Source organism: Diorhabda sublineata, chromosome 2 (assembly GCF_026230105.1).
Source record: "Diorhabda sublineata isolate icDioSubl1.1 chromosome 2, icDioSubl1.1, whole genome shotgun sequence".
Taxonomy (NCBI): domain Eukaryota; kingdom Metazoa; phylum Arthropoda; class Insecta; order Coleoptera; family Chrysomelidae; genus Diorhabda; species Diorhabda sublineata.
Genome location: NC_079475.1, coordinates 15,954,673 through 15,977,182, shown reverse-complemented (window position 1 = coordinate 15,977,182; position 22,510 = coordinate 15,954,673). Strand labels below are relative to the sequence as shown.

The window sequence follows — 22,510 nt, the reverse complement described above, 5'->3', positions numbered from 1 at the left end:
TAGGGTTCACCTTCTGAAATTCCAAAATAAATCATAGTATTTTCCAAACCATGATTGGACCTCGTGATACACTCGGAAACTGCGAAAATGAACTACATCCTACTATATATTCCCCTGATTCAGCCTGGTCAACACAAAAACAATAATTTTTCAAGTTATGTAATAAGGAGAAGAGTTAGTAATAAATAAGTGAAATTGTAGGAATTGGAAAATAAGTTTCGGAAATATGTTTATAATAAAAAAAAAACATTAAAGCAAGGTAAATATGTTGTTTTGACCAGGTTATCACGAGAATTGACGGACCCGGTCAACTTTGGAGCACTATAACAACAATATTCTACAAAATTATTCTCACATAATTTTTTGATAAAATCAATAGAAAAAAAAAGTTATTACACAACAAATTTTTTCACTTTTTTGCTCATAACTTTTCAAATTTTGAATTTATGACAAAAACTTACATAAGCATAGTTATAGGTAAAGCAATTTGCTACAAAATATGTCTGAACAAATTTTTTGTGAGATTTATAGTTTCCGAGATATCGCGAAAAATGTGTTTTCGCCCTTTTTTCCATGATGGCGGCCGGGGGTCTAGGGCCGCAACCCCACAAACTTCAGATTGAATTTGTATTAACCCCCTTGACGTGTCCACTCATGTTCTCTAAAAATTTTCAGTTTGGCTCTCAAAATGTAACATTTCTATGGACTAAATCTAATATCACTATTCTTTATTAAACGGCAGAACTTATTAATCTCGATTTTGAATAATTATGAAATATAATAATGAAATTCATTTATTTGGAACTTAGATACTAACGTTGTACGTCACACTACACTTTTAAAAATTACGAATTATTCATGATTATTGATTCAAATTATAGGTTTCCTGGTTTACAAGATAGCATGAAAGCTTTCTTAACGACGGAAATGGAAAAAGTTATGAGAGAGGAGACATTTTTAAAAGAAGAACCCGAACGTTTAGAGAGCGCTCTTCGAAGATGCAAGAAGCTAACGGGTACTCTTGTTACACTCAAAAGGTAGGAAAACCGTATACATTCTGATGTTTGTAACGTTTAGAAAAAGTAAGCGGTAGGTATTTATAACCAACAGGCTAAAATATTGTATCATTTCAGATTTTCTCAGATGAATCTAAAAGAAATGACATTTTAGAAAAATGGTGTGTTAATTTTCATCGAAGTAATAAAAAATAATCATTTTAGGTTAGCTAGTGTACAAGAACAAAGGCTTCCTGCTTCTAATTCAAACGACGGTCGTCTTTCTCCTACCCCTACCGAAACACCACCAATAACTCCTTCGTCAACGCACAGCAAGGTAATCGAGTACTGCAAGACTATATATTTTGTTGTACTTACCCGCATGTTATGCTTATCAGAATCAATTTATATTGAAACGAAAATATTTTGTTATTTAAATAATCTAACCGCCTTGAAGTAAACCAAATTACGAACTTCGTACAGCATACAGCTCACCGGGAAATTTTGAATTCAGTTTTTTTTCTATATCAGAGCTATCTCGACAGGCGTTGTTATGTCTTATTGACTAATATATAATTCTAGAAAGTAAAAACAAAAAAACATAACGTCAAAGCTATAATGATATGTTTCGGCTCTTATTTTTATTATTTGTCTATCTCTCTGGCTTCCTGTTTGAACAAATCAATTGCTGTAACTATTTTCTTGAAAAATTCATCTCTTTCGTTACGCTCATTAATTTGCTATGAATTGTATAAGTTGATATAATACTTGTTCCCCATTAACAATGATAAGACTTTATTTCCATTATTCTCTATGTTTCATATTTCTTCTAGTCAGCTTTGTATGTATGTATGGATTTGGGGTCTTCCAAAGGATCTATTACCCATGTAGGAGCCCCCATACTTGAACGACGGGGCTCAGTTTGGACCAACGCTGGGAAACCCAGCTTTTGAAACCATTAATGGCCCAAGCCTGGTTGAAGTCTGGGCAATTTAGCCCCGGCCTTTCTATAGTCACCCAAACCTGGCTGAACTCTATGTAACCTTACCTCGACCATCCCATATTCACCAAATCTGGCTGACCTCTGGGTAACCCGACCTCGACCATCCTATAGTCAGCCAGGCTTAACATTAAGAGTAATAATTTTTTACGAATAAAATTCTGTCATGCATAAAAGACATTAAAAAGTAATATAATTTCTATATATGTTTAAGACCTGGTGCAAGCTTGCAAACCAAGCGAGGGTCATTGTTATCATCCCAGATTCTCACCAAGTCTGGGCCGATAACGACTTCCAAGCTAGGGCCAAAGTTGAACATACTTGGCCCAAGTCTGGATTTATACTGAGCCTATTATAAAATCTTATATGGGTGTACCCTCTTTCTTGCTACGATTCTGTAGAACCCAGTGTTTACAGTTGATCCATTGATCCTACTTCTTTCAAAAAAATATAGGATGGCTTCAATTGCCCCAGATATCTTCGTTTTCTATGTCAAGCGCACCCAGGTGTAATGCTCTGGAGTTCCTTAGTATTTCACACTTCAAGAGAATGTGGATAAAGGCAACAAAATCTACACGTCGCATTATCTGCTAGGTCTAGCGTCTCCAGGTGTTTGTTGACACGACAGTGCCCCGGTAGGTAGGTACTTAGGTTGATACATTCAGCAGATCTACTCTGGTTATAGTTTCCCAGAATAGTATTTGCCTGTCTGTCTTCAGAATTTCTGAATTGAAGTCTATTTGGAGGCAAAATACAAATCCTTCTACTAGCATGCCATCGAGCGTTGGAATGACTTAATTTATAAAAAATCGATATTTTGCAAAAAAGGGTTTTTCTTAGTTAATCATACGATTTATTGAGTGATTTGTTGATCTTGATCTTTTATATAATTTTTATTTAGCGTTTTGATGCTCGTTCATGATTATGGAGATGTTACCCATGGTCAAAACGAGATTAAACTGCTGATAGATGGTAGAATACTAATGTGAAATTGCTTTGAAAGGTTGTCAATCCAAATTTTCCGTACATTAACCAATATTCTATAACTCAATTGTAGTAATTTGAAAATATCAAGTAACCTATTTACATTTAAGCAAAGTTTGTCGAGGTAGCAATATCAAGATGTTTTCTATTAAAAAATGATAATAAATATAAATTGATTCTCATCCTGGCATTATGAAAATGTAATTAAGCATTAATTCTAAAAAGCAATTCATCAATAATATTGAAGAAATTTACGAGCATTTCCAATGTTACCTTTGCTATTTCCAACCTGTCATTTTTAAATAATATTTGTGAGAATTTCTTAAAATAATAATTGATATTTCGTTATATTATGTGTTAAAATGTCCTAAATTACAAGACTTCCTTCAAATACACAGAAAATCTAACCACACTCTAATTCATTACTTGAATCCGAACAGATTCCGAAACATCCTTTGAGCAGGTTACATTTTCCTTCAGGTAGTTATTTAACCTAATCTTAGAATCCTCATTATCTTCTCTGGGCTTTAACGGCAGTGACATTGATGAGTGACTGAATCCCCACTCGGAAGTTATTCGCATAAAGAAGTGTGTGAACCAGCAGAATGAACTACATGGAGGATTACACAAACCATGGAAGGAAAGTTGACAACTAAACTCTTGAGAAATAGTACCCAAACAACCTGAGAATCTATAGAAGTTCTAAATGGAAGAGAAGGCCAATATTCAAAACGACGACAGCCTATTAAAATTTGAAAAATATGTATTTCTATATACGTCTCAAGGAAAACATAATTTTTGAGAGAGGACGAATTTAATAGCGAAAAATTCAACCCTTCGTAGTCCTGCATTAGTCCTAAATATTTTTTTGGCTAGTAGAGTCAAGGGGACAACACTTGGAAGGTAATTTCGAAATTACCTCCGCTTAACTCCAATGATATATTTACTTTGCAAAACTTTTCTCACATTTGCAATCACCTACAGTGTCAGTAATCGATATTTTATAAAATTTTCTGTAAGAACTTTGCAACGTCTATACGCGTATATTCTGAATTTTCGATTCTCTCCCAAAAAGAAATCCAATGGTAAGGGATCATGTAACTACTGTGCCAATCCAAAGCCATAGATAACGTTGTTTAAAGAGATTATCATAAAATCAAATATACCAGGTCAAAAGCCCAGAGTGTCTATCTGAATAAATTTTCGACCAATTAAAAACATTTACTATCTAAGTTACGTGACACTTGACCTCAATTGCATAGGTTTGCATTTCTGGGTATAAACTTAGTAGTTCACGATGGGGTCAAATGTATTGAAAAAAATGTATTATCAAAAAATTACATAAGTATAATTTTTACAGCGATTGATAAAATGAACCATTACGAAATGATAAGAGGACTAACCCAATAAGGTGTCAATATCTAAATGTGGTGCGGTATAGAAAAGAAAACTTGATCTCCTCGCGTTGGAAACTACAGCAATAATATTTAAGTAGATTATAGAGATAAATTATCTCAAAAGACGAAATGCGTCCATTGAACATTACGATAATACATGAATAGAGAATAACCGTAAGAAGAAAGCTTGATAAACTAGTAGATATAAGGAAATTTATAACAGAAGTAAAAACAACGTTATATCAAATACAATTTCAAAATGGCACATCGATTCATAATTTACCAAGCAATATTACCAGCAATGATCAACAGCGACTTTTGAATTAAACGTTTCGTAAAGTGAAATTACCTACATTGAGAAAATAAGACATCTTCATGTGACAGATGAAAAAATTTTACAATCAATAGCCTCTAAATGACTAATAAAAAACTATTAGAAATCGATTTGGTGATATCAAGTATTTTGATTAAATCATTTGCAGAAGAGCTTAAGAAAATTGGGAGAAGTACACATTGTCAAATTAGGTCACAAATTATAAGCTGATTCTGATGTCGATTCAACAACTAGACCAGAGGATATTTGTTATTATTAACATTGCCGCTGAAGAAGAACAAAACGATGCAACAACTTCCATTGATGCGACCTGATATTTAAAAAAAAATATCCAAACGCAAGAGGAGATTGCTTCACTCGTTCTACTTCCCAGAAAAATCTTATTTTTAAACAAAGTTATAAACTATCAATCTGGTGCTTATTGTAATTGAGCATGGACATTCAAAATTGCTTTGTCATATCTATTGTAATAATTTGTAGAAGATTGGAATCAATTAAATTAATTCGTAGATTGTAACAATAATTCTAGGAATATTGAAATGAAATTTGATAATCGACCTTGGTATTAAAGTCTTTTTAAGACGAAACATTCATTGAAAACGAGAAAAAAATGCATCAGAATGAAATTATAACATGGTATCAATTTGATACACCCCCTATAGAATATGCAAAAATATGCAAACACATGTCTCACTTTTAAAAAAGATTGTAAGCTGGTTTACAATTAAATTACTTCGACTTTCTTACGGGGATCGATAAAACCTTGAAATAACAAAAGATAATTGAGTGTAGCCTATACTTTATTTTAGAGCTTAAATGCCTTTTCACACGGGAAATAATTAATCTTTCACTTTAGTACTTTGAGAAAAGTCAAGTTTCAATTGTTTTGCAATTAAAATCACAAAGTGATCAAAAAGAAATCCTGATACTCCAAGTTGAGCGATCGCGGCGTCCGTTTTATTACCACTAAACAGCCAATCAGTCTACTAGGAAATCTTATCTTTCAGTACTTCTTAAATAAAGAAAGTGATGTGGTGGAACTCCTTTTGTTTAAAATAAATGAGATCTTTGTGCTAAATCTTGTTACATTTGATTTTCCATTATTGAGAGATCAAGTATTGTGCGGAGCTTATTAGTTTTAGTTTCCTCAATGAATAATGAGCCAACGATACTGTTTTTAGAAATTCCAGCACAAACTTCCACTTTCTTTGGATACTTTCCTTAAAAGTCGCGGATTTTTATTTCTTCAGTACTAACAACTTCGCTTGTTAAAATATCCTTTGAGGGAAAACGTATAGTCAACAGTAAAGCAAATATTGTGCATACTATTTTGATCTTCAACTTTCAAGGCAGTCATTTGCTTGTGAAATTATATCCTTTTATATAAATTGTTCTCACAAGAATTTATACCACATAGTGAAATGATGTCGAGGTTTTTGTAGCAAAGGTGTCAAAAAATTTGTGTTTTTCCATCAAAAACAACGGAACCTGTTTCATTGAACTTGTAAATTAATTTGCGGATGTATTGAGATTAATATCGGACTTTTCGGAAACTATAAACCAGGTTCAGATAGAACACCTATCTGCTTATTTTGGATCCTAGCCTAGAATGAGATTCAGATCCACAGTCTTGGAACGTCGCGTTCAATTTCCGATGGAAATTTTAAACTAAAAACATGAACTATGAGAACTTTTCAGTTTTATCACTTTTTGAGAGTTCCTTCATGATATTCATTTACTTGTTTAATAGAATCTAGATGTTTGATATTTGTTTTTGAACAGTTAACAATGGAGACAATCAAATAAGGGAAGTGAATGATTTTTTATGTTCAATAAACCATAGGCAAATGAAGCAACCGATCAGCTGATTGCACATACCCACCGTTCTATCGGGGTAAGAAGAATCATACCCTATAACAACGACCCGATTGTCTGAATCAGATTCCGAAAAATAATGAACGTGATCAGGGTTAGTTTCCCAATCATGATCGGGTTAACCCGATCATAGTTTTCGAAAAGTCCTTATCATAAGTCGTTGAACATTGTTGGTCATTCATATAGTATTTTTGAAATAGTAGGAAAAGCCCACTTTTAATAAAAAAATATAGGAGCTGTGTCCATACGCGCTTGAGGGTTCATTCAATCCATTTGAAAACCAGCTTATACATAGTTCCTTCCAAAATAATTGTAACGTGGATTTGTATGTTTTTTAATTTACATTACAATGATATAATCAGAAAAATATTATTGTAGAGAGCAGTTATATAAGGCCATAGAACTGTTTCATCTAATCACGTATAATTTCAATGAATCAAGCATAATGGAAGAGAATTAACAGATTCTTCATACAACTATATCTGTATCAGTCTCCAACTAATAATACAGTACTCAATAAAAACCATATGTATGTTGCGACATAAGTTTGTGAATAGAAATACATATTTTTGATCTAACACAACCCCTAATAAAAGAAAAATCTCCATAAAACGATACAGCGAGAGAAAAATACTTTGAGTGGTTTATTTTGCTTCATTAAATATGGTTATTATAGAAAATACAGATAACAATTTAATCAGATATGTTTCTGATGAAATCTTTAAATTTATTCCTCACTATCTCCGGAAAAATTGATATATGATGATGTAGGTCTTCCTTTCTTCCTATTTAATTTTTCAATCAATTGACACGAATTACTTTTACATAATGTATGGAATAAGTTGATTTAGATTTAGAAGAAACTCCTCGAAAATTTTGAATAAGAAACGGTGACATCTTGTTTTTTGATTTGATGCAATAATAACTGAGAAAATTGGTTTGTAAGATGTGAAATTTTGATAATGTGTCTATCACAAAACGTGGACTGAAAAAAATAATGTCGCATAATATTTAGTTTATATGTTCCAATGTATTTTACAATTAAATTAAATGTTCAAAATTCACTTCTTGTTAATAACCGAGGCGATTTTGAAATTATCGAATAAGATTTTATATGATCTCATAGATTATTTTGTTAATTTCTTCCGTTATCCTAACTTTTGAATCTGCAACATCAGAAAAAAATCTTTGAAGATACTAAATATTTAAAAACTAGGTAAAAATTTTTTTTATTGATTTATTGATGAAAAAAAGATGTGCAGTTTTTTGTTTTGTTTTTTCTGATGAAGCGACGTTTCATTTTAACGAAACGATTAACAAACAGAACTGTAGATATTGGAGCTTAGAAAATCCTCACTGGATATGTGAGACTCACACTCAATATCCTAAAAAAGTAGACTTTGGGCTGGTATCATTGACAATTATTGGCCTTCATTTTTTTGAGAGCACAGTTAATGGTGAGGTTCATCTAGATTTTTTGATTAATTTTTGAGTGCCTACATTACAAAGACCTTTTTCTGGTGTTAATTATTTAAGGGTTTTTTCCAATAGGTGGATTGGAAAACGGGTAGTAATCGAATGGCCAACTAGATCCCCCGATTTGACACCTCTCGATCACTTTTTATAGAGTTAATAAAAATCTAGATCATATTTCAATAAACCAGACAATGTTGCTGATTTAAAAGTTAGGATAACGGAAGAAATTAACAAAATAACCCTTGAAGTCATACAAAAAGTTGTACCTACGAGAATTCCAAAACCGGTTATTGTCAAGAAGTGAATGGTGGTCGTTATGATTCAATTTTATTCTAAAATACATTGAAAAATACATTCCAAATATTATGCGACATTATCTTCATTCTACGTAAAGTTTTGCGATAGACACATCAATCAAAATTTTACATCTTAAAAATTAATTTTCTCAGTTATAATTGCACCAAAGTAAATAATCTCTTTCCAATAAGGTGCCACACGATCTCTTTCTCATTCAAAATTTGTGTTTGGGTGCCCATAAATCGACCTGTATCGTGTTTCTTTTCACATAGTACGTAATAAAACAAAAATTGAATTTATTCCATACACACGCATTGTATATCCTTTTCGAAATTGATCACTAAGCTTCCGTTTTCCACGTGATTTCTGTCCTTTGTATGATTATTTTGTTAGTTTCCTCTATATCCACTGTTCCTGATCCACCATCTTACATTCCACCGGAAATAAAAATAAAACGATCAATATTGTGGAGGAATTTTGAGATTTTATTTAGGATATTTTATCACTTAATTATACATATTAATCCAGTTAAATGAACTAGCAAATTTTCACAAATATAACCACATAGTTTAAGCATACCCCTGGCTGTAGAAAAGCATCTTGTCTCATTCATCACTTTTCCTACCCTGATAGTTTTAAGAAAATTTTACAACCGCTATTGAAAAACAAAGAAATACTACAGAAATAATCGGCGGATTTCTTCTTAAACTCTTTTGTGTAAACATTTGGTACGAATTCATCATAACGAAACAGAAACGTTCGTTTCGTTGCAGGAAGAACGTTCCTTCTATAACCAGTTTTGTTTTTGTTTTCCCATTCAAGACAGGCAAGTTATGTCAATAATAAGCAGATTTAGATAATGTATATGTCACAGGAAAAGTCGATTGCAGAGAAGTATTCAGTCAATTCTTGCTAAAAGTATTAGTAGTTAGAGAATACAGATTGATTTTTCTTGGGAAGACTATTCTATTCCTGCTGTGGTTTAGTAAAGCTGATTACTTCACTTCATGCAACTGCACAGAGAAAATAGAGAAACAAATCGTTTAATTGATCAATTGAAAATAGAATTCTATAATATTATTGCATAAGTTATTCAAACCTCTGCAAATCTTGTGCTCAAAAATTTGAACATAAGTCAAAGGAAGTAGATGTGAATCCTTATGTTATTGAAGGAAATTGAGATTTCAACTTCATAATGGCCTACCAAGGTCATTTGACATTTATGTTATATTTTCGTGGATTAATGGTAAGTATTTATTGTGGAATTTCTTCATGAATAAAATATTTTTATAGAAAATATTTTCGACGTTTTCATTTAATTTCGGTTTTTATCAAAATATTATTATTCTCACGCTAATAACTTATTATATTGATAGATAATAACAAATTAAAATATGTTCTAACCATACAGAAATTTCTCATACATAGGGTTGTTTGAAATGTTTCTGACCTAACAATGAAACAAGACATTTTCTTCCCTGATCATTTTTATTAGTCGAAATAGTCTCTTATTAAGTCTATAACTTTTCAACCATTCCAAATAATAGTTACGATCTTTCTTCTCGAAATAAGCATATATGAATAGGATAGCGTCTGATTAAAATCTCTCACATACAAGAAACTCTGACGTGAGGAAGAAAAAGTCTCCGGGGCCATATCTAATTAATACGATGGATGATCAACCAAATTGTTCTATTCGCGAATTTTAGGTATGGCTATCAATGAAGCTTGGAAAGGTGTGTTGTCCTGATGGAAAATTACTTTCTGGTTCTCCAATTGTTTTAAAAAAAATCTGGAAGGTTTCCCTATCATTTTGATCTGATCATTATTACGATCAATGAACAATTTTGCTCTATCCTAAATTACTGTAAATGTCTGTAAGCTAAGGGTCTTACTGCTTTTAAACTTAGCACTTACATAAGTAATTCAAACGGCTGCGTCCTCTCCAGTATTCTTTCTGGGTTGGTGTTGTCGAGGAGCTGGATTGCCTCTATGTTCACATATCTTAACAGCCGTTGTTCGTGGCTCTTTGCAAATGCAGTGGCTACCCGCTTTACAGTATCCATCTCCAGTTCTCGAGAGTTATTTCGAATGTGCTGGGATATATATAAACGATCACTCTTTTTTGAAATATTTGGATTACTTGGGTGTTGCTTTCGTCGACACATCCTCATAGTTAAATCCTGTAGGCCCTTGCCTGTTTCAAGATTTGTTCATATAGAAGTAATTTATCAAGAATTAACGGAGTATATTGTCGTCCCAGCAACCAACACATTCACTTGTATCTAATACCTTGTTTTTCTCGTTTTTTTCATGTCAGATTTCCAGCGAACTTCGCATCCCAAATATTTTGCTTCTTCCTGTGATTCTCTAATCTTTTTAACCATCCAAATAATAGTTATCGTCTTTATTTTCAAGATAGGCAATAATAAATGGGATATATTTCGTACCTATAACAAACTTTGACGTAAGGAGGGAAAAGTGGGGCCTGACCTGATTAATACGGTGGATAGTCAACCAATTTGAAGTACTATTCGTGAATTTAAGCCATGTGGATAAACGAAATGTGAAAAGGTGCGTTGTCCTGATGGAAAACCACTTTTTTTTTCTGCAAATACCGTCGCCTTTTTCCAGTTTTTCCCTTATCACAATTTTGTTATTGTTCTGTCTTTTCAAATATAATCGATCAACATAATGTCACGACTATTCTAAAAAATGGTCGCCATCATTTTTCCGGTCGATGAAAGCAGTTTCACCCTTTATAATCCACTGTTTTGACTCCACTTCAGGAGTATAGCGGTGGATCTAGGTTTCATCTATATTGATAAATTGACACAAAAAATCTGACTTAATTTGCTTAAGCTGCGTCAACTAGGTCTGTTCATCCGAATGCGCTTTTGGTCAGAAGTCAGTTTTTTACAAAAAAATCAATAGCTCAGAAAGAAATTATACTAAAATTTTACGTAGATTTTAAAAATGTATTAATATACAGGCTGTTCTATCTGAAATAACAAATTTACAGTTCTACCGGAAGTCGGCCATCTTTGAAAATATTTTAGTTAAAAAGGTCGTATCCGAAAACCCAAACTTAGAAATTTTCATTATTTTGTTATAAGTATTTTGTCATATACCGATAATCTTAACTCTCCAATCTTAATCTCAAAGTCACCCATCACCAGAGTCTCTTTATGTATGGGCAAATATGTTTCCCATCTTATATTGTGTAATGCTGACACCTTCAGAATGAGGTTGAAAACTTTTCAGATAACTCTAGTAGCACTATTCGATAAAGACGCTACACGTATTCAAAATAATTTTCAATTAAATGTATGGATTATACATTCAGCTTTTGATAGTTCTCTTGTTTCTATTTGAACCATTTTTGAAATTTCTCCTGCTCTTGCGTATGACTTTTCTTAAAGATCTTCGATTTTTTCATAATTAAATGTGTTTTTTTGTAATTCCGTGGTTGCAATTTCATTTTATCATATTGATGACTTCTTAACCTAGTTTCAAATTATTGCGAAGTCTGTCCCAAGGCATTACAATTATCATATATATTTCTTCCCTTATTTTTTTATTAGATTTGAGCTCACTGAAATACTTTGAAAATGTGTTTGAAAAATAGAAGTTGAACAATCTCATATTTAGTATCGTTAACGCTAAATTATATTTTGATAAAGATCGAAATTAGAACGAAAATATTCTCCATAAAAAATACATTATTCATTAATGCAAATCTGAATTTATCCATGAAAATATATGAAAAAGTGAACAAATTCGTTGTTTTATTACATGGCAAAACATTTCCATATAAAATGACAACATTTACTAAATCAGAGGACTAGATGGTGGGTATAGTCAACTTTAACTAGAAAAACATCATAAAGCGTCACCTACCCCGAGTCGATGTACTATTCCTATAACATATACATTAAAAAATCAGCTATAATATGGATTTGGAAATTTAACTATACTCTGAACGGTTAAATCATGGAATAAAATTATTATTATTATCGAAATTTTGATGAAAATTTTCAAAAGGGTAACTCTATTTAAATAACCCTTCTTCTAATTCACATTTGGTTGAGATTGGTTAGGTTTTTATTTCAATTTCAACACTAATAATTTCATGGGACGAAACACTTCCAAGAAAATAGATATAAAACTTTTCCTCGGTTTCTTCAATTGTATTTCAATGTAAAAATGTTATTTAATCAACTTTTCTTTATATGAGTATCAAAACTAATCATTATATCAACAGATGACATCAGAAAACAATATGATGGAATAATCACCGTAGTGAGAGTATTGTCAAATTTTGAGAAATCAATCTTCCATCAAACCATCCTTGTAATGGAGTAAAATAATGTTTTAAAAATGGTGTGTTACATAACATCAATATCTATTTAAATAAATTTATCATCGGTATAATTCCCACGAAATGTGAATTATATTAAATGAAAACTCGACCAATTGCGTTCCCGTTTTCGAAATTATAATTGTATTCCATAATTTATTTGTTCACCGTATAAATATCACGTAAAAACTTCCAAATACTAAGGTATTTTTATCACTATCATACCAATAGTGAAATAAGTGCATCGAATGAAAAATATAAACGCGTTTATTTTTTGTTCAAGGTTACACCCATCATTCGGTATATCCTATACTTTGGTAACGAAACTACGCATCTACAACATGTTTCTGTATATATTATTATTAATAATAAATACGATCATTCAATTTAGATAAAATTTATCATTTTAAAAAGGTTTGATATAAATTCACTCGTTCCAAGACGAAATATTTTTCAAATACTAGTCAATAAATCATAAAGTTAATACTAAAGATAGACAGAACTATATGTAAGTGGAATTATATTATTGGAAGAGAGGGAAAGAGCATCGGTTTACCACTCTCTATCTCCCTCGACTTGTTAATAAAATCAGAACTTGTTATTCTTCTCCTTTTCCGTTACTAACACTCGAAACTTCGACGTCTTTAAGATCCATTTAGAATAGTGTAGAGTGGTATAGAGTAGTGTGGTATACCTATGTTCTATCTCTCTCTATCAATAGTTCCTGAACACCTAGGCAAGCTTCCATACCTCGACCTCTCTCTTTAAGATTATTTTTCTGCAATGAATACGCCTCCACAGTCGAAAAAATATAGTAGTAGAGCAGCGAATCGATGTGTAATTTCACCTGAAAAAACACCACTGAAACTTGAACTTATTGAAAGAAGTATAATTGTATGCGGGCCATAGTGAAAAATGTCTCATGGTCTCACCGGTTTAAATGACAACTTGTAGTCAATATGGCCATAATTCCCACGAGTTGTTAATTACACATACATCATATAAGTCACTTTAACATATAATTATCTTCGTGGGTCTCAAACATGTTTCAGTAAGATAAGCTTCATGTTAAAACATATACAATAAACATACCTTAACACAATGTTTTACTTGATAAAACAGGATACAGGAAAATAAGAGTTGAACGGTTGGTGATGAATACAAACTTCATCTTGTACTAACGTGAACGACATTGTGTTTGTGTTTTGCGGAAAAATTTGAGAATATTTTGTTTCTTTCATTGTGTCATATGCATCACTCACCCTCCCAGAAGTGGCTACAAAAAACACTCAACTTCTGATGTGATTACTATTACGTTATGAGCAAAGTTATCTTATTCAAAACAACGTTATATCTTCGTTTTACTGAAAACTGGAAGTTTGTACAACAAAAAGTTTATATACAGGGTGTTTCGAGACTGCAAAAATTTCTAAAGTGAGTAGAGGACGTGAAAACAATGTTATCTAGAAAGAATTCTCATACGACTTCTCGTTTTTGAGTAATAGGTCTTTAAAGTTGCTTATATTTAACTTATATTTAAGTATATTTTTTAAATTATTCATTCGAAAATTATAAATTTTCAATGGATGAATTCTACACTACTATCTGAAGGCAAGGGACGGCTCATGCCTAATGATTAACCATAACTTTAATAGGAACAACCTATACAATCGAAATACGAAAGCAAAAAGACTTTTTCAATCCATTTCTCAACAAAAAGGTAGTTTTTGGTTACCTCTGTAAAATTTTATATCGTTGTACATGCCAAGGAAACCGTTCGCCTTAAAGAGACATTCTGAAAAAAACTATCATAAATTGTATATTTACTATTAAAAATAGTTACAGAAGGTATTACAACACAATCGAAACATTTATGAATGAACTGCATACTGTCGAACATCGTGTTACATGCATAACGAAAAAATTGAGTCTACGGATGATATTTTTTGAGCTTGGAGGAGTATTCCAAGGTTCTGCCCTATAACGTTACAATGGAAGTTCGTTCCTCTTGTGCCTACCAGTGTTGTGTACATCAAGCTTTTAAGATATCTCATAAAAAATGAATCAATTTTATTTAATTCAGGGAAACGTGGTGGCCATGCAAATGGACCTCCCCGACCAATCAACCTATTAGAAAAAATGTTATTAAGATGATTTTTACATCATTTAGGAAGTGGGAACGGGCTCCATCGTGCATAAATCACGTGTCTCATGAACCAAGCTTTCACGATATTCTCAAAGACGAGGAATTAAAATACAATAAAATATTTCTTGGAGAATTAATGAATGAATGAATAACATACTATCGAAGATCATATTACTAGCATAAAGAAAAACTCGGAAGAGATTCGATAGTAAGTAGTAAAAATATTAATTCATTAATTTTCCAAGAAATATTTGAATGCGCTCTAATATCTCCTCCTTTTGGGGATATCTCAAAATTTTTGTATATGAAGTACCAGTAAACACAAAGAACAAAATGATCGATAGAAAAACTTCCATTGTGACGCTATAAAGGTCCCCATACACTACGGGTAAACACGACAATCTTAACCGAACAGTTAAAATTGTATTTGCAAAATTGCCGCTTTAAACACACATACGCTGTCGGGAAAGAACGTCTGCAGTTGTGTGTTTCACAATGAACTGCAAGGACATAATTGCAGTGGCGTAACCTCAAATATAATTAGAGTTGTTTAAATTGATTGGACTAATAAGCGATCCTTGTTATACATACAACTAAAATATATTTATATTTATACTTACAATGGCTTCCGCATTAACCACAATATTACTTTGGCTTTTTCTTGGCATCTCTTAATCTGAACAGGAACAGCAAATACTTGAAATACCACAAGTGTGGTGTGTGAATATTCATCCGACACTGCTCAAGATTTGTGTGAGGCCTTTACTATTTTCATCTCTTTTCTAAAAGATCCCCTTGGTGAATCAATATTTTTCTTAACATTATTTTTAGAAGATCTGTTTCTCGCAACTTCTTGATCATAATTTCATACGCTTTGTTTTTTTTTATTCTGAAGATTTTATTTCGTATGGGCGCCTATAGCATGCCTACTCTATCTGTAATATCTTTATGGTACGGTTCCCTTGGCATATACAACGATCTAGAAATCTCCCAAACCATAAATTTCGTCGAATTAACAAAGGAGTAACTTTTTGCTAAAAAATTGATTAAAAAATTTAGTTTGCCATCTTTAGATTGTGCAGGTTGTCCCTGTGAAAGTTACGGATTGTTAAGTAAGAGCCACCCCTGACCTTAGTAGTAGTGTAAAATTATTTATTCCGTCAAAAACACTCCATTGACATACGTTATCATTTTTTCACAACACTATGTCCTGGAACACTCTGTATAATTATACTGTATGCAATTTTTGGTGAGGACATTTATTCACATTTATTCACACTGCCTTAATAAAATTATTAAATGACAACAATTGAACAGAAAAGTAATTTTTATTGTGTCCATTAAAGCTTCTAAAGAGGTTATTAGCTAAAGCATATTTAGAAAGAAAGAATAACTGAAAATGTTTTATCAATCAATTACCTCATGTTTTGATTATATCATTTTCTGGTGAAAAATATTTGCATATCACATATTATCATGAAGTAACCGTTGGTTGTGATAATGCACTTTGATTATCATAATATTCGTTAAATAGGAGAAAAGTGATGTGTAGTTTCGTTGCAAACTATTTTTTTGTAATATAGGGGAAAACGGAAAAATTGATGGTGTATTTTCTTTGTTATATCCTTATAGTACGACTGGAAGTGGAGTTCCAACTTCAAAGAGGCTATAACCACTCACGAGTAAAATTTTCCGTTCTTTTTGGTTATATAATGCTTGCCAAAATTCGAATATTTTCGTAAAATATGTTCTTGATTACTTAGAATGTACGGAAATTATCTCTGCTTGAATATGTGTTCAAAATTTAGGCCACTTAACAACAAAACTCTCGAATTTCCACATTTTCATACAGACCTTATAATCACCGCAAAAGTTAAAAAAAAGTTTCCCACCCAATTAGAATTAGTGATAGATTTTGTAAAACAATACTATTGTTTCCATAGCAGTGTTTGTAATTTTCGGTCTCCCTCTTTTATTTTTACAGCTACAGTGTTTGTTTCTCTTCGTTTAGTTACAAAATTAACAGAGTGGCGAAATTATAGTTAATAATAAGTACAATAATAAACATTTAAATTTGTGGGAATCTAATTTTAACGATTAGTTTGTGGTAGTTGTTATAAAATAAAACCAAATGTCGAGTGAATATTATTAGTGTTTAACAATCAAATGTAGTTGCCAAACAACATTTTTAAGTGAAATTTTATTTTTTTTTGAATAGCCCTTATATAGAATTATCTTCCTTTGTAAGGATGGGGTTGAGATGCTTTTTTGGTAGTTTTTGCTTCGTTATACGCTTTCTATCTATTGGGCTTGGAATCTAGTTATAGGGAAATCGTCGATGAAGTTTAGCAAACTTCTGGAAAGTTGTTGGTAGGCCGTTACTAGTAAAAGAAGAAGAGAATGAATAAGTTTTCTTCATACTTTGGTCGAAAGTCGTGCAGGGATGATAATACGTACTCCGATGTCTTTCTTATTTATTAATACTATTTCTATCGGTGTGGTGAATTTATAAACACTGTCTCTTACTAATTTAAATCATTTATAAACGCTAGACTTAAGTAACTTATAAAATAAATATTTTTTTCACTAATACTTATATAACTTATATACTGTATAATATAATATAATATAATATAATTTATTCGGTAAATTTTCTATGTTGTTCCGTTCATTATGACTTTTAACGGCATACGCTCAAAACAAAAATTCTACAAAATAAACAGATAAACAAATAAATAACACCTTCCTAGAAATTAGAAATCGCCACTGTGCTGGAAACAAACATTAAAGCATCGCGAATTCCCCAAATTTTAGAATTTCATTATACCTGGACAGGACCGGCTTCACGGACTATGTCGTGCACTGGTTCGTAACATTACTTTCGACCGAGGTATGATGAAAAATCGTATACACCACACGGGTCAAAAGTTGAATTTAAGGTGGAAAAAACCGATTTTATGATTGGTTTTGGCATTCAATGGTTGATAAATATATACACTTATAAGAAATACTAAACAATTTCTTTATACTGGCTTCTCAACTCGAATTTGATCAATATCATCAATTGAATAACTCGAGATGTATCTTGTATCTTCTCATCTACATCCCCTGTAGTAGTCCTGAAAATCCGACTTCGTCAGGATCAGAATCAGGAAAAGAGCTAAAAGTGGCATCATGACTGTACGGGGGCGAGCGGACTTATACAACTTGGTGCTTTGATAAATATTACTCCACAAGTTTCGACAAACACGCTATTACCTTGTAGCGATGAAGTAAACAATCATTGTTTGTTAAAAGACTGTTTCTTTTCACACAGATTCACGCAAAATTTTTACTACGCCAACTAAGTTTTCATGGTAAACGTGTGACCTATAGAAGCAGTTCTTCATAAATGAAGGTGATATTGTCTTTGCTTTGCTACGACTTTTATGATGAATGTAGATGGACTCAATATGATACACGTTCATCTTGATGAGCATTTGGAACTACATAACCAGGAATGAACAGTATTCTTATAGCAGCATTTTCTTACGCCCGATAAGCAGACGGAACTTTCTTCAACGTCAAAAATAGTGCTTGGTGAAACATTTAAAAAAAAAGGAAAATTGGTTAATGGCTCCCTGAGTCGTTGCCCTCGGAATTATAAGCGATTCCGTAGTGGGAATATATACATCTGCTTTGTAGTGTTGTACGCCTATTGGTTCCCAATCATCATTTCTCTAGATCCTCCCAGTCCCCTGGTCTGAGATTTCTCCTCGACATTGTCTTGATTTTTTCTTTTATCCAGGTCATTATCAATCTTTTTTATTCATGACGTTTTCTATACTCACTCATCCTTTGCACATGGCCATGCCAGCTGAGTTTATTTTCCTATACATTGTCTAGGATGGTTTACTCAACATTTATCATTTCTCGTATTGTGATATTTGGAGTATGTTGTAGCTTAGAAATTCCTGATGCTCGCCGTCAAAAATCTATTATTAATAATTGAAATTTGTGTTAATATTCAGAAATTTTAGATTCCTGCCGCTGCTTGTGATATTTGTTCACGAATACATGTATTCTTCAGTGACTGGTATTTGTCTTTCGTCTTCAAGTTGAAAATCTTCTGTTTCTGATCCGACACAGATATACTTAGTTTTTTGCATATTGACCTCAAATTATTATTAGTAGACGATTACAGAAGTCCGCATCATCTTTGTCTTGAGAAATGACCACTTGGTTATCTGCGAAATGTAATGTTTAGCTAGATAAAAACTGGATGTTTATTGTGATCGTTGAAGGGGAGTTTCTGTATTGCTTGAATCGAAGTTACGTTTGGAGAAGTCTTTTCAAGTACTTGTGAGACTTGTCGTAAGCTTTTGCTAAGTGAACCAACAGCAAATAGGTGTTTCTACCTGTTGTAATTTTTTCCTCAGTCTACTAGTTCATAATAGAAATTCATCATGTCATCATTAACTTTTGATTTGTAAGGTTTTTCGCCACTATAGTTTTTCGGTTTGTTCAGATCAGCACCATACGACTTCTGGCTCTTATTGTTAACTGTTTACTTTGTTTACAATAAAATAATATCCTAACATTTCTTAATACACCTCGTAATGCATCACTCGGCACTCAGTGGAATTAATAATAATATTTCCACAGATATTGTATGAAAAATGAGACGTTACTGATGTAGAACTTAATACATCAGAAATGAAACCATCAGTCGGAACTCAGTGGAATTGATTATGAAATTCCACAGGCATTATATGAGAAATGGGACGTTACTGATATAGAACTGAATATATCAGAAATGTCGCCATCACTGGAGCTCGGTGGAATTGATTGTGAATTGAAGTGAATACATCAGCAATGATGCCATAAGTGGCGAGTGTATTTATCTTTATATAAATAAATAAATTGAAATATGTTTTCTAAACAGCTATTTTTTCATTGGATATGCCAATATACTTGACTCCAGTGTGCTGTTAAATCTGAGAAAAGCGAAGAAATTGAAATTTGCTCCATGAACATACCTACATGTTTCATGAGTCTTGATATAGCTAACACCAAAAATTTGTTATTTCTGAGACAAGCATAAAAATAAAAATAGAAATTTTTACAATGAAATCTTTAATATATGTTGAAATTTGCTGTATGAACATTTATTTTTTGGATTCAAAACATTTTGTGGTTAAAACTGTATATTCTAGGATCGTATGTGTCCTTGTTGAGAGTTGCAAATTTATATAATCTAATCAGATGAATTGGAATTCTATTCCAAGTCAATAACAAAAAAAATTAAACATTGTTGGAAATTTTATGATATGCTTATAAATTGAAGTTTTGTTTTCATATATCAGAAAGTGGCACAAAATGTTCAGTTCCATTCTGTTATTTATATAACGTTATTCCATTAATTTTGAAATCTAATCTGAAATTGTGGAAATTCGAGGATCATGTGGGATACTGATATCTTTACGTTAGGATGTTTTTTCTTCGTTGTAAAATATGCCGACAGTGGTGAATTGAAGGACACGTTTATTTCTATAATTTATTGGTCTCTCATTGCACAGAAGCACCTTATTAATTGATTGTGTTTTTTATTGCACTTTGTCCTGTATATACAATTTTAATACACTTTTTGCTCACATTTTCACAAATTATAGTCGTCTCTACAATGAACAATGGAAAATAAAAAGAAAATAATGAGGAATTGAGTAAAATCGTGTGGTCAGATCCATTGTAAGTGAGTTTGGAAATTAACCGCGTGAAAAGATTATTACGAAATCGTACATCTATCGCAACAAACATCAGTTAACAGAAATAAGAATTCACCCGAGTTTGAGTGACCGAATGAAAAAGTAGAATTGATGTATTATATTGAGTATATAGTAAATGTTTTCTGAGGATTCTGACAAATCGAAATAAATTTATTTCTAGATTTGGGATATTTATAAATTATTAGGTGAACTGATTCATTTTCTTCAATAATTTATATTCATTTTAGGTCTGTTTTCACAAATAACGTGTTATTTATGAAAAATCTACTCCCGACGTTTCAACCAAAGTTCTTTGTGCCAAAATATCACATTAACATAGGCATTAATATAGTAATTTGAAATATTAATATTTTCTATCCTTAATTACCAAAAGAAAAAGAGACAATTATCAATAATAATAAAAATCTTGAACAATTTCGAATTGTGACAAGAGACCAAGACCTTGTTTGACAGAATTCATCGTATCTTCAATATAAACTAAGCTTCAAGTGCTATGTTTTGTAAAAAAAAACGAAACATCTATTTAGAATGGTAGTTTGCATAAGCTTTGTCAAACAACACTTGATTGATCCCTGTTCATATAATGGCCGAGACACACTTGTCATACACCACTCCGATCCGGCTCCGGTTCGATTTTGCTCCAAAGAACGGATCGGTGCGGGATCGGAAGGGTGAGCACAAATGTCCTATACGCATCCGAGTTCTTTTCGATTTTCAGCTCTGGCTCGATACATTCGCCACTTTCGATTCAATCTGTACTGTACCATTGACATTTAATTCTTTCGCAATTTTTTTCCAAATCATATCTTTGTAGTCGGCGTTTCGGTACTGCTCCTTTGTTTGGTCATAGAGTACTGGATACTTCCTCACTTCTTCAATAAGCTCTTCAGGTTTTATTCCCGACATTGAAATATTATTACAAATACCAACCGACACGCGACCTGCAGCCGTTGAACGAATAGACTGCACAATCGGATGCATGATCGAATTGGTGGAGGACTGGAATCGGACACGTATCAGAAAGGTGTGAACTACGCTTTTCAAACTCCAGTATCATTTCCCTCTCAGACACTCGTTCGACTGTATGATCGTTGTCGGATCGGAAGGATGCATGATAGGTGTATCCCGGCCTTAAAGGTGTTTTCAAGTTAAGCGTGTCGTTATCATTTTCTTGAATAGAATTTCTTTTATTTCATAACCTTATGCTTAACTTCCATATTAATTTTCCTGACAGTTACTTCAACATCTTAAACCAACAAATTCTTTCGAAAATCTGTGTTTTTTTTTCTGGTATTCATTTTCCTGTTTCTTATCAAAATTGTGTCAGTTCTTGGATTTGTTTTTTTACATTTGCACCTACATTTACCTCCGCTGTTTGGACTAATCTTATTAAACCATTAATGGGCGCTTTCAAATAAATTCCATCGAAGTTATATCGTCTTCTAAATACAAAAAAAATTTGTATTTGTGAAATATTTTAATGCAATCTTATTTGAGACCGCCAGAGCCCGTAAAGAGCAAGCTTCGATACTATTACTATCAGGAAGAATTTTTTTTTCTCGTAATTTGACCATTTAATATATGCGAAATATCTCTCTTGGCTGTTCCACTCGCATAAAAAGCAACGTTTGTAATCGTGGAACCAAAGCAAGAACTTTCAAATCTGCACATATTAACCATTGGTATTTGTTGTATTCTATAATATCTGACACTAGTTTTATAATGTCGTATGTTTCTTATAAATGAGCTCCGTAAGCTAAAGGTAGTGATGAAAATTTATTTCCGAGAAGTACAGTCTTTAGACTTGACTTTGAGGAATCCTTATTCCTATTACCTATATCCATAATATCAAGTCCTCAATGTCATTACAGTACAATAAGT

General features: G+C 32.3%; 1 protein-coding gene across 15 annotated transcripts in view; it reads left to right on the top strand.

The window, feature by feature from the left end:
• LOC130452669 (coiled-coil domain-containing protein CG32809) overlaps positions 1 to 22,510 on the top strand; it is a 389,513-nt gene that overhangs the window by 348,238 nt on the left and 18,765 nt on the right. For 14 of the 15 annotated variants that reach the window (XM_056792043.1, XM_056792048.1, XM_056792042.1 and 11 more), the window contains 2 exons: positions 882 to 1,037; positions 1,221 to 1,332. In XM_056792043.1, coding sequence (XP_056648021.1) covers positions 882 to 1,037; positions 1,221 to 1,332 — 268 coding nt within the window. Of the gene's footprint in view, positions 1 to 881; positions 1,038 to 1,220; positions 1,333 to 16,496; positions 16,547 to 22,510 lie in introns of all 15 variants that reach the window. The other variant, XM_056792054.1, reaches the window with a different exon arrangement.